Source organism: Narcine bancroftii, chromosome 9 (assembly GCF_036971445.1).
Source record: "Narcine bancroftii isolate sNarBan1 chromosome 9, sNarBan1.hap1, whole genome shotgun sequence".
NCBI lineage: Eukaryota > Metazoa > Chordata > Chondrichthyes > Torpediniformes > Narcinidae > Narcine > Narcine bancroftii.
In genome coordinates, this window is record NC_091477.1 from 101,940,954 (window position 1) to 101,953,955 (window position 13,002).

Consider the following 13,002-nt stretch of genomic DNA (forward strand, 5'->3'; position numbering starts at 1 on the left):
CACATTTTCTGCAATATATTGATATCAAACACTAATGTTATGACCACAAAATAACTTGCCAAATATATCGTCCTTGGCAAGTGCGTAAAGAATTCTGGATGCTCCAATCAACGTGCTCATTGCAGCTGATAGAGTTGAAGAGTAGACTCCAATTATGACAAAAGGACGCCAGATGTTAATATCTTCGAGGAAGCCATAATTATTTTGGAGAAGAAATCTTCAAAAAGAGAAAAAAAATCTTTGAATATTAGCACCCAGAAAACAAAGTTTGTCCTACAAAATGCAAAATACTAAATCAAGAGGCACCGTGCATAGAAGTAGCTCGACAGACAGTTTTATAATTGAACCAAACCTTAAAGACGAAAATTACATAGGAACATGCCACATGGAGAGAAATTTGTGCTCCTGTCCCAGTGATTACTTAGAAGAATCATTTTAACCCCTACTCCTCTTTTTTAAGCACCAATCATCTGGTCTTCCCAACTGCCCACTGTTCATGTGTGATCTGCAAGACGACAAATCATTTGCACAGGAGATCCAAAAGAAATCGTCAATTTCCCCTAAATAGACACATACTTTTCAGCGGAGGTCACTCGACAGCAATTAGAAACAGTAATGCTCCCTTGTTTTCCAACTTGCTACCTTGAGGTTCTAAGGAAAAGGTCTTCCAATAGTTAGCTGCCATTGACATACAATCCAAGCAGCTCATTACCTCAAAACATTAATAAAAAAGGACAATGAAATCATGCAGTAATAAAGTGTACCATGTGCAAAGCTTTAATCTTCACAACATAAACGTCTCCGAATAAATAAATGCAATCAATGCTTTGAATGACTGCACAGTGCTAGTAAATTCAGCTCCGTTACCTCATTCTGAGAGAATATTTTGAATAAATATGTTGGAGAATAAACAATAATCTGAATCAGAAAACAAGCTATCTAAAGAGCTTAAAATAATTACATCTTTCAACTTCAGTTTTAAAATGTTACAGGTCAGCATTTCTAACTGCAGCTAATAAAACTAATGAGGCATGCCAGGCATTTCCAGGAAAGTGGAGTGTGCCGTTCAATTTTCATTATCCTATTTATGCAGCTACAATTTCATGTATCTACTTTCCAACGTAGCATGCATACTTATGAACAAAAGGTTTTCATGACAGGCCATCTAAGATAACTCACAATTACTGTACACTCTTGTACTTGCACATGCCCTGTAAACTGGTTTTCCAACTGGGCTATTGCTTGAAGCAAGCTATAATTAAGAACAAAAATCCCAATCATTCTTTGTTTGGCTGAACAAAATAGATTTTATACATCAGTGTGACTTAATTTATTCTGCTCAACATTTATCAGCTGCAATCCTTTCTACAGAAAACAAAAGTATGCAACTGATATTGCAATAAACCGGATTATAATCCAGAACAATATTTCTGGGTCTTTTAGCACCAATTTAAAAGCTTTCTGTTGCAAAATAAAAATAAATATTTTTTGAAACTGTGTTCAAACTTTGTGGAATTGATATTTATTTTCAGAAGAACTGTCCAAATTAATTGCAGCATTTGCTTCATTTCAACGTCATAAGATTGTCATCGGTGCACTGTGGTACAAAAGTCAAGCAGAAATACAAACTCTTCTTTCCCATTTTAAAACAGTGATCCAAACAGGCGAGATCAAAGGTATGTTTTTTGGGGAGAACGTTAAGAACCACCCTATGCAAAATTTCAGTGCTCAGCATCGAGAGGCGAGTAGGTCTAAAATTTGTACCATCCCAAGCACTTGGCCCCAAATCACTGCATCATAATGTGATTGCCTCTCACTATCCTTTTCCTGATGAATCACAAGCCATTCGTCCTTTCTCTACACTCAGTCCAGAAGCCTAAAACTGAATAAATTACTCAAAATTAGGTTTTTGCAAGATATCCTTACTTTTATACACTTTCCACCTTTCAATTAGAAGCTGAAATACTGTCTTCCAATCTGCCTGCTGCCAGCTGGACAAACAGTTGCTGTATCTCATCAACCATCAAGGGACATCACTCTGAAGAAAAAAAATCTCTATTCGTCACAAACAAGTGAATAATCTTACAATTGCCCGCATTAAACTTCACCTTCTCACTTGATCTGTATTTCTTGGCAGACTCATTGCATTTTCCTCATAAATCACCTTCCCATTTTGCTAACAAAAGACTAAAATGCATTACGCTCTGTGTTTTCACCCATACCAATGACACAAAATGAATAGAGCCAAAGATCAATACTGACCCCAATACTGCCAACCTAAAAATGATCCGGCTGAATCTAGTCCATCTTTCTACCATCAGAACATAAAGGAGGTCAATTGGAACCTCAAGCCTTCTATGCCAAGTGGCAGATCACATCTTTGTCATGCTCTCCCCACATCCCTGGATTCACTGAGAATTTAAGTATCTCACAATTTCCTCCAAAAAAAGTATTTAATGAGGGGAAACATTCAAAGTTGTCAGAAAAAAAAGTCCGCCAGCACTTTAGAATTCAGCAAAGGGGTCAAAGGGAAGGAAGTCAGAACATGAGAGCAAACAGAGAGAGAACATTAAAAACTACACATTTACAGAAGCTTTCATGGTGAAAAGCAAAAAAGGTTGCATGATAACAAATGTGGGATTTTAAAAGTCAGAGATGAGAAAAAGTATATTTGGAAAATGTCAGATTAAACACATGATTTGGCTCCATTTTCATAAAAGGAGAATACAAATAAACCCGATATCTCAAGTGTCTAGACAGTGGGAGAAACTGAAATAACTCTGTACTTTTAAAGAAATACTCATAATGGGGACATAGGCAGACAATCCCCAAGGTCTGATAATCAACATCGCAGTATACTGAAGAAAGTGGACTGAAAAATAATGAGGCATCAATGGGTATCTTCTGAAATTATTTAGTCCCTTCATGAGTTCTTGCAGATTGGAGAGTGGCAACCAGGGGTGCAGTGCTACTTTTTTTTAGGTTCTGGAGCTCAACGAAAACGGTGACAAGGAGGTGCCACCCCGTCAGGAGCAATCACATGGGGTAGTGGAGCAGCGCTCTGGTGATCTCCAGCAGCTCCACCAGCAGCTCTGGTGATCTCCAGCAGCACTGCACCCCCGCCAGCAACTGTAACCACATTGTTTAAAAAAATGATTGAAAACACCAGTTTTTGTGAGATTTCCTTCTTTGGCTTGGCTTCGCGGACGAAGATTTATGGAGGGGGTAAAAGTCCACGTCAGCTGCAGGCTCGTTTGTGGCTGACAAGTCCGATGCGGGACAGGCAGACACGGTTGCAGCGGCTGCAGGGGAAAATTGGTTGGTTGGGGTTGGGTGTTGGGTTTTTCCTCCTTTGCCTTTTGTCAGTGAGGTGGGCTCTGCGGTCTTCTTCAAAGGAGGTTGCTGCCCGCCAAACTGTGAGGTGCCAAGATGCACGGTAATCCCTTACTAATCACAGAGCACTTATGGCATAGGGATTACTTAAAGTGGTATGTGAGTGGAAGGAAAAAGTTGAGAACCACTGTGTTAAAACTCTCTCTCCTTTCCAAAGTGATGGACTCTCATTTATATTCCATCTGCCAATTTCTTGCCTCCTCTCTAATCCTTACTATCCATGACCTCTAATGGACTCCTTGTGCCTTTCAAATTTGTTAATCCAGCTGTTTTTGGAACAACACTTTATTCATGACCACATATTACCACCATCAATCTCTCCATTCCAGAAGTCTACAAAAAGGTACATTGTGTGTTAAGTTATCAAAAAAAATTTAGATTTTTATGTCAAACCATGTGAACTCAGTCTTACTCAAATCATAACTTTTTTATTACCATAAATTATTGATTCTGGCAAAAAAATGCTAAGCTAACTGTTCTGCAAGATTGTTTTTCTCCTTTTCTTATGAATAAGTGTTGCATTTCCCACCTGTGATGGTTGCAAAATCTAGGTAATTTCATAAGATTACTAATAATATGCAGTAAAATATTCAAGGAAAAGAAAAATACAAACTTCTAAAATACAAAAACAGTGACAATATTAAAGACTATTTGAAATATAATCAAAGTCAAGACATGGGCAAGAACAGATTGTCCAATAATGCTGAAAACAAGCCAAATGACTACGAGCAGCCCATCTGTTCCTGCGCCTAATAACTTGCCAATGGGACAATGCACATTAATTACTCTAAAACTTTGGTCAAAAATGTTAATAAATTAACCATTAAAAAGGCATTCTTTGGATATGTTAATAAGGTAAAATTGTGTGGCAATCCACAAAGAAAGATATAGACAGACACGTGTGTGTGTGTGTATATTTATATATATGTTTAAAATTATACTATTCGTTCTGCAATATGCTAAGTAACAAATTTACAATAACTTTTTGTTATTTTTGGAGATAAGACCAAACTTTTTTTCTTGTGGTTTTGAACTTAAACTGCAGTTTAAATTGTGGGGAAAAAAAGCAAATTTTAATGAAATTAATCTTTAAAATCATTCAACCAAGTGCATTTATACAAAAGCTTTGGCATTGAAAAGTAATGCAAATTAAATTTTTTGAAAATAATGCAAGCTGATTTGCATTAGTATACCATTTGTTTTCTGCAGTGGCAAATTTATTTAAATTGGTTAACATGCTAGACTTTGAATGGTATTTGTTCCAGAGAGGGGAAAAAAAATCAGTTAAAATAGCAAAATAAATGATTTGCCCAATCAAATAAACATAATTCTTAGTGATTTTTCAGTCTAGGAAAAGCATCAGACCATCATTAAAGGACTTGTTCTAGGACCATTCAAACTACTGGGTTTTGTAAGTATGATTTAGGAGTTGGGTTTCATTGTATATATTTTGACTCTGCTAGGATGATCTGAAGAGAGTTTAATTCTTTGGAATTTGGCTTTGAACCACAATCAAATAAATCTCATTTGATTCTGTGATTACAAAGTAGATGCAAAAAAGTTTATACATTTATCAGCATCTCAAAACAATAACATTATTCAAATAAAACAATGCTGATGGTCATTACTAATTGAGATTAATTGGATTCAAAAGACTTTCAGAGTTTGTCACATAGGCAGAGGGAATGAAGGTGGTGATGATAGAGCAGGTGTCAAGGGTTAGGCAGGGATCAGATGATCTTTTCAGAAAAATTAAATGCTTACCTACACCCAATGTTACTTGGATCTTAACATGAAATCCAAAGCAAAATATCTGAATGGAAATAAATTGGTCATACCATCCAAGGTGAGGCAAATCTCATTTTATTTCTGCAATTGAAATCAATACCCATTTGCCTGAACTGACAAAGACAGATTTATGGCTCCTTTAATTTATTTTTCTTAAAATTGAAGGCCACAGACCAAAAGAAGTAGTACAGTACTGGCATAAAGAGGCAATTGCCACATCACATTTCAAACTCTGGGGAAAAACCCAAGCAGTAGATTACAGATGGAATTCAATTGAAAGCTTGGGTAAATTTGGAGCCATTCCCAGTACTGGTCAGTACACAGCATCTTCCCTTCTTAGCAATATTACACAGCCACAGAATACAAGAGCAGCTGGCAGCAAAGCAGAAATATTGTACAGTGCTCTCCATAATGTTTTGGACAAAGATACTTTTTTTCCCCCCCACTTTGTTTTAAATTTGTAATCAAATAATTCAAATAATGCATTTTGGTTTGGGCATGTGGAAATTACAGTATTTTTTATGCAGAGTTCACCCATTTCAGGGCACCATACTGTTTGGGATATTAGGCTTTAAAGGTATTTGCAATTACTCAGGTATGTTTAATTGCTTAATTGGTGCAGGTACAAGAGAGTTAGGCTTGTTTCCAAACTTTTGATCACCTGTAGTTGCCATTTTTCAATACAAGGACCAGAGATGTTTCATGAAAATCAATGAAGCCATTATGAGGGGGAAAAAAATCAAGAATAAAATCAAGAGACATTGCCCAAATCTTAGGATTACAACATCAACTGTTTGGAACATCATTAAGAAGAAAAATCTCACATGGGAGAAGTTATGTTCTGGAGCGATGAGAAATACAATAAATACGAGGTTACGTATGATACACAGGCTATACATTACACCTCAAAAGTTAAATAAATGGGACCCAACAGTATCTGATAGATGTTTTCGATGTAAAAAAGAAATGGGAACAACAATTCATGCAATCTGGACATGTGAGAAAGTAGAAAAATTTTGGGAAGATCTAAACCAAATATTAAATAAAATTACAGAAAACAATATACCAAAGAATCCAGAGATCTTCCTCCTAAGTAACATAAAAAACAAAGAATTTGGAATTGATTTGGATGATGCACAAAAAAAGATTTGTTAAGATAGCTCTAGCCGTAGCAAAAAAATGTATTATGTCAACCTGGAAATCGGAAGGTAATTTGAAAATACAACAATGGTATATAGAAATGAATAAATGTATTCCATTAGAAAAAATAACATATAGTTTAAGAAATAATATTGAAATATTTGAACAAATATGGGAGCCTTACATGAAACACAATAGCGAAAATCTACCGGGGACATTCACTACCTAAATTAACGAAAGGAGAAGGAAATGAAAAGAATTGACTCAGTGGAATTTCTTGTTTATTTTTATTGAATGACAACATTGTTTGACTGGTTTAATGTATCCTAGACATTAGTCTAGACATTGTCCTAGACATTAAATTAATGGACGGGAGGGGGGAGGTAGGGAGGGTGGGATGGGAGGAGGGAGGGGGGGGAGAAAATGGCACTGTATATATTTGAAAAGGAAAAAGTATGTATCATGGTTAATGTGGTTTATGGTGTGAAAAATAAAAAATTTTAAAAAAAGAAAAATCTCCAAACACATGTCTGAAAGATCAGAAACACTCTTCAAGAGGCAGATGACAACTGTCTGCAGAAAACTTCATGAATGGAAATAGAGGCTACACTGCAAGACTAATTAGCCACAGAAATAGGATGAGCAGATTACAGTTTGCCAAGAAGTATTTAAAAGAGCCAGCAGAACTCTGGAAAAAGATGCTGTGGTCAGACAAGACCAAGGTTAACCTGTATGAGAGTGATGCAAGAGCCAAGTGTGGAGGTGTAAAGGAACTGCCTGAGATCCAAAACATTTCACTTCATTTGTGAAACATGGTGGTGGGGCTGTTATGGCCTGGGCATATACATCTGCCACAGGTAGCTTTGTACTTATCTTCATTGATGATCTAACTGCTGATGGCAGTAGAAAATGAACACTGAAGGGTATAGAATAATCTTATCTCAAGTTTGAGCAAATGCCTCCAAACTCATTGGATGTCACTTCATCTGGCATACTGCATCCCAAACATACTGCCAAAGGAGTTTTTCAAAGCTAAAAACTGGGAAATTCTTCAATAGCCAAGTCATTCACCCTATCTAAATCCAATTGAGCATGTCTTCCATATATTGAAGAGAAAACTTAAGCAGACAACCCCCAAAACAAGCAGGAGCTGAAGATGGCTACAGTAGAGGCCCGGCAGAACATTGTTAGAGAAGATACTCACCACCTGGTGATATCTATGAATCAGACTTCAAGCAGTCATTGCATGCAAAGGATATACAACAAAGTGCTAAACAGGACTACTTTCATATACATACCATTTCTACGTTATATAAGACTAGCTGTTAATATCCTTTATTGCACTCCTGAATCTTACTGCATAGACTCTGCAGGGTAGTCAAGTGAGCTGTGGCAACTTCTAGGTTATCAAGTGGGTGCCCTCCTTCCTCAGTATTTCACTGATAGATCCGTGACACCTCCAGAAGGTTCAGCAGTGAATCCTAGCGTCCCAGGCTCACCCCCAGATGGAATCCTTTCTCCTCATTCAGAGCCACTTTTCACCAGCTCTGGAGAGATCTTTGACTGCTTGTTGGTTTATCTTTCCTTGCACTCCCAAAGTAGCTGGATGTCGATGTGACGACAAATCCTCTGCAGTCTACTTCAACTATTTGGTCCTTGCCTTCCAGCCACATTGCTGCACATCAGCTGCCAGATCAGCATATCTCAGTTTCTTGCCCAGGGTACTATAAGCTCGATGATGAAAATGAGCTGGAGTGAGGCCGATCACAGCACAAGGTGTGAGGATGGTTTCCGTGATTTCATTTGGGAAGCAAAGGTTCTAACCTAAGTCTGCCACTATCTTCCAATCAGGTGCTCCACCTACCGCCCAGAGTCTGATCTTGATGCAGTGATTCTGGCTTGACCCTCACCTTCCTGGACAAATGCTGCTAATGGCCAGCAGGATGAAGGGGGAGGTACTTGTCTGCCAATTTTCCTGCACTGCTGCAAGACGCCGTTGTGACAGCAGGTATATGGACCTTGAACGGCAAGGGACAATGCAACAAAGTACTTAACATGTCTACTTTAATATACATACCATTGCTGTGTCCCAAATATTAAGGTGCCCTGAAAAAAGGGAACTATGTGCAAAAAGTGCCGTAATTTCTACATGGTCAAACCAAAATGTACACAAATAAACTTTAATAAAATCTGGAATGTGCACTGTAATTACGTATGAATTGTTTTATTACAAATTTAAAACAGGCACAAATAAAGGAAAAAAAAAGTCCTTGTCCCAATTATTATGGAGGGCACTGTTTATCAGCAGTTTTTTTAAACACCTGCAGTACAATGTAATTAAAAGGATTTCTACTTTCTATTTCTATTGGTAAGGAACAACACAAGATTGTTCAAGTCAAAATTTCTTTGAAAGTCCCTCATGAAATGAGAATATTACTCGTGTGGATTGGCCAACTTACTTTCAATTCTGCCTTCCTAGAGGCTCGTCATGAACAATTTTACCTATTTACTAGTCTTTACAGTCCTTCATTTCCATAGAGAAGATGGTGATAAGCACTTGGAGCATAAACAACCACAGAACTATACATCAGATTTTGCAAACTTAAAGTCTTGCTCATTCATCATTCAATTAATACATCTCACCAGAGAACCAGCTTTGGTTTGCAGGGTGTATAAAGAACATGGCAACAGCAGCATCTGGCATACTTACTAATCAACAGCTAATTTTGTTGAAGCATATTACAGGAGAATTGGAAAAAAAAAGTATGTAGTATATTATATTTAAATGTAATGTTTTTAAATAACTTTTGCCTAAAAATAGTAATATTCCAATAATTATCGGCTTATAACAAAATAATTCCAAATCTTAGGTCAGTCAGCTCTTGAAACTGAAGCCAATTTAACACTTCTATAAAATCTATAAACATGAAGATTGCACATTATTTTTAAATTGCAAAATGAATCACCTGGATTGGAAGTCATTTACAGTTCACTTCTCAAAATTTTTAAGGATGTTAAAGAAATGTCATTAAAGGCAAATTATTTTTTAAACCTCTTTACTTAAAGGTAAAGGTTCCATTATTGTAACATTTAGAATGTTACATGTATGAAAATCCTTAACCTTTGTCTACCATAAGGCAGACAGAGAGTTCCCACTTTGTCCAGCGCTCCTCACACCTAGTGCCCCTCTTATGGAAAGAAATTAAACTGCAGCTACTGGAATCTAAAACAGAAACACTACAAAAATCCGAAGAGGCAACATTTCATTCCAATTCAATAACATTAAATTAGCGAGCGCAGCATGGTTAATCTAACAATTAGCACACTAGTACAGCCCTAGTGATCCAGTGCTGTCTGCAAGGAGTTTGTACATACTCTCCATGTCTGTAAGGGTTTCCTCCATGTGCTCGGGTTTCCTCACACCCTCCAAAAATATACAGGATTTGTAGGTTAACTAATGTACTGTATTTGTGGTACACATACTCATCAGAAGGGCCTGTAACTGCTGGGTGTCTAACGTTTAAAAATGTAAACACCCACTTACCACAGATGTGGCCTGATTGACTGAGTTCCTCTATTGTTGGTTTTGTATCTAATTCAGTAAGCAGAAAAATAATTGATTAAGCAGAATTTATCAGAGGACAAATGAAGGTGACTATATCAGCAAGTAAGATTTGATAAAAACATAAAATACATTAATCAATTCAAGAATGCTGCATTTCTACAGCAGGATGTAATTGCACTGAAAAGTGGTGTGTAAAAGCATAGAAGGTTAAATAGTTTCTTTTAAGGGAGCATAATGGCCTGGCTACATTCTACAAAAATGACTAATGGGCAGTCAGAGTAACATTTCTTCAAAAATGGACACAAGCTTGGCAAAAATTAAAAGGTATTTGTCACATATTTTAAATCAATTCACCATAATGCATTTCAATTCAGTTTCTTTAAAAGAACAATGTACAAAGTCATTTAATGCAAAATCATTCAATGTTACATCTATAATTTTCTCATTAGGATTAATGCAACCATATGAACGAAACTGCTCATTTCTGGACACACGTGATTTGGCCCCAAGTTATTTGCTGCAGCAACGAGTCAAAGTGACCAGAAAATCTTGTTATACAATGGTTTTTCAAGCATACTTTAAAGATTAGATGCCAACAAGGATCAAATATTATTACTGAACAATGATGGGAGAGAAAGTGCAACAGGAAGTTGCAATCAGGGCTCCAGACAGAAAGAGGAAACCGCTTAGATTAGATGATTTATTCACTATCCAAATGATATGTCAACCATAGCTGCATTGACCACAGCTGTTGGATTGGAAGAAAAAGAAAGCAAAAGAGATTGTGTTAAAATAATAACAAGTTATTAATTCCATGCTCAACAAATTGAATCTACGTGGACATCAGGCAAAGGATTGGCTCCTTGCAACTCCTCAAATGTAGAAACCTGCATTGACATTCAATGAAGCTCACATCTGAATGAGCATTTTAATAAAATATCAGACATTGCTACTTCCAGGGCGGGACAGTTAGCGCAACACTTTAACAGGGCAAGCGACCCTGGGGTTCGAATCTAGCACTCTCTGCAAGGAGTTTGTATACTCCCCTTGTGTCTGCATGGGTTTCCTCTGGATGCTCCAGTTTCCTCCCACCATTCAAAATACAAAATGTACCGGGGTTATAGGTTAATTGGGTAGCACAGGCTCACAGGGCCTGTTACTGTGGTGCAGGTCAAAATTTAACATAAAAAAAATTAAATTGTCTCGCATGAGTCCTAGTTTTCATGAGTGATAAAAGGCTTTTTTCCCCCCAGAATTATACAACCAAATCAAGTCCACAAAGCACTGAGCAACTGTCACCTTGCAGCATCAATAGACTCAACATGGAGTCCAACAGCAGATCCTTAGTTTGCTGGCATTACCAGCATCATGCTGGAAAAATCCACCTCTCTGGTCCTACATCAGATGTGAGAACATTAACTTCAACAGGAATTCTCAGCCAGAGATTCGGACAAAGTTACTAACTTCAAGATTTTAAAATATTTGAAATAAAAGTTAAAAAAAAAATGTTTAGCTATTTTAATCAGATGTCAAAGAATTAGAAAGTTGGGGAATGAGCAGTTCATCACGAGGCCCACTTGCCTCTAATGTCTCACTGCACCTCAACAAATGCACTTGAAGTACGGAGGTTCACGTCAACTTGCTTTCCATAACTGACATAGTACATGCCAGCAAGCAACAGTCCAAATACAACATGACCTGACCCACAGTTGATGGCAAGGAAGAGGACATGAGCATCATGTTGTCAGCATTGTAAGTAGGGTACTCAGTGCTCTTCCAGGTACATTTTAAAATGTAACTGAGATTCAGCCTTCACCACCTTTCCAGAGTGGTGTATTGACTATTATTACTCTTTGGGTAAGAATTCTTCCACCACCCCCTCTAATTCTTCTCCAATGACTTTTAAACTACATCACTAGTTAATGACTATTTTGAAATAAACAGGTCTTTCCAGTTCATCCTGTTTACTCTTTTCATAATTATCATAAGCTTTGATTTAATTTTCCAGCAAATGTTCCAGAAACAACTCCAGCCAAAGCATATGCTTTTAATTTGCTGCTTGTGCACCCCATTCCCCAAAATGAACCTTTTCCAGGTCTGCAATGCCTATTCTGCTGGCTCAGGTGGTGGAGTCAAGTTTCAAGGTAGAAGAAATAAATGGGTAGATTATTTTCTAAACGGGGAGAAAATTGAAAACTCCCAGATCCAAATGGTCTTGGGAGTCCTCGTGCAAGATACCCTGAAGATAAATTTGCAGGTTGAGTTGATGGCAAAAAAGGCAAAAGCAATGTTGCCATTCATTTCAAAGGAGAAGAATATAAAAGCAAGGATGTGATGTTGAGGCTTTGCATAGCATTGGTGAGATTTCACTTGGAGTATTGAGAGCAGTTTTGGGCTGACATTGGAGAGGGTTCAGGGAAGGTTCACAAGGACGATTCTACGAATGAAAGGATCGGAGGAACATTTGACTGGCTTGGCCTGCACTTGGAATTTAGGAGAATGGGATGGGAATTTCATTGAAACACTTTAAATGTTAAAAGGAATGGACAGAGTAGATGTAGAAATGTGGTTTCTCATAATAGGAGAGTCTAGGTCAAGAGGGCACAACTTCAGGATTGAAGGGCGTGGAAGAGTTTCTTGAGCCAGAGGGTGGTGAATATGTGGGATTTGTTGCCACAGGCAGTAGTGGAGGCCAAGTCATTGCATGTATTTAAGGCAGAGATCGATAGGTTCTTCGTTAGCCAGGCCAGGCAGTGGGGCTGTGGGAAAATGGATCAGCTCATGATTGAATGGGAGGGCTGACTTGATGGACTGAGCCCATTTCAGCCCCCAAGTCTTACAGTTTTAAACAGAGGTATGCCTTCCAGCATCATGATTAGGTGACGCAAGAAGAACCCCTGCCCTTGAAAATCTTGTACAAACATTTGACAAAAGCTCCGTTCCATCTTTAAAAAACATACTGAAAATGTTTCTAAATGACTTTGGCATTCCAAAACTTAAAAACAATTAAACCAAAATAATTTTAAAATTACAAAATAAATGTAATGAAAAATATCTTTTTTTTTTAAAAATGAAACTCATCTTTACTTTTTTCTTTGCAAGAGTACATTCAGTAC

General features: G+C 37.4%; 1 protein-coding gene across 1 annotated transcript in view; it reads right to left on the minus strand.

Annotated features, from left to right (window-relative positions):
* Positions 1 to 13,002, minus strand: part of LOC138742531 (solute carrier family 12 member 9) — a 90,096-nt gene that overhangs the window by 59,893 nt on the left and 17,201 nt on the right. Inside the window, exon 7 of the mRNA XM_069897062.1 lies at positions 60 to 217. Coding sequence (XP_069753163.1) covers positions 60 to 217 — 158 coding nt within the window. The remainder of the gene's footprint in view (positions 1 to 59; positions 218 to 13,002) is intronic.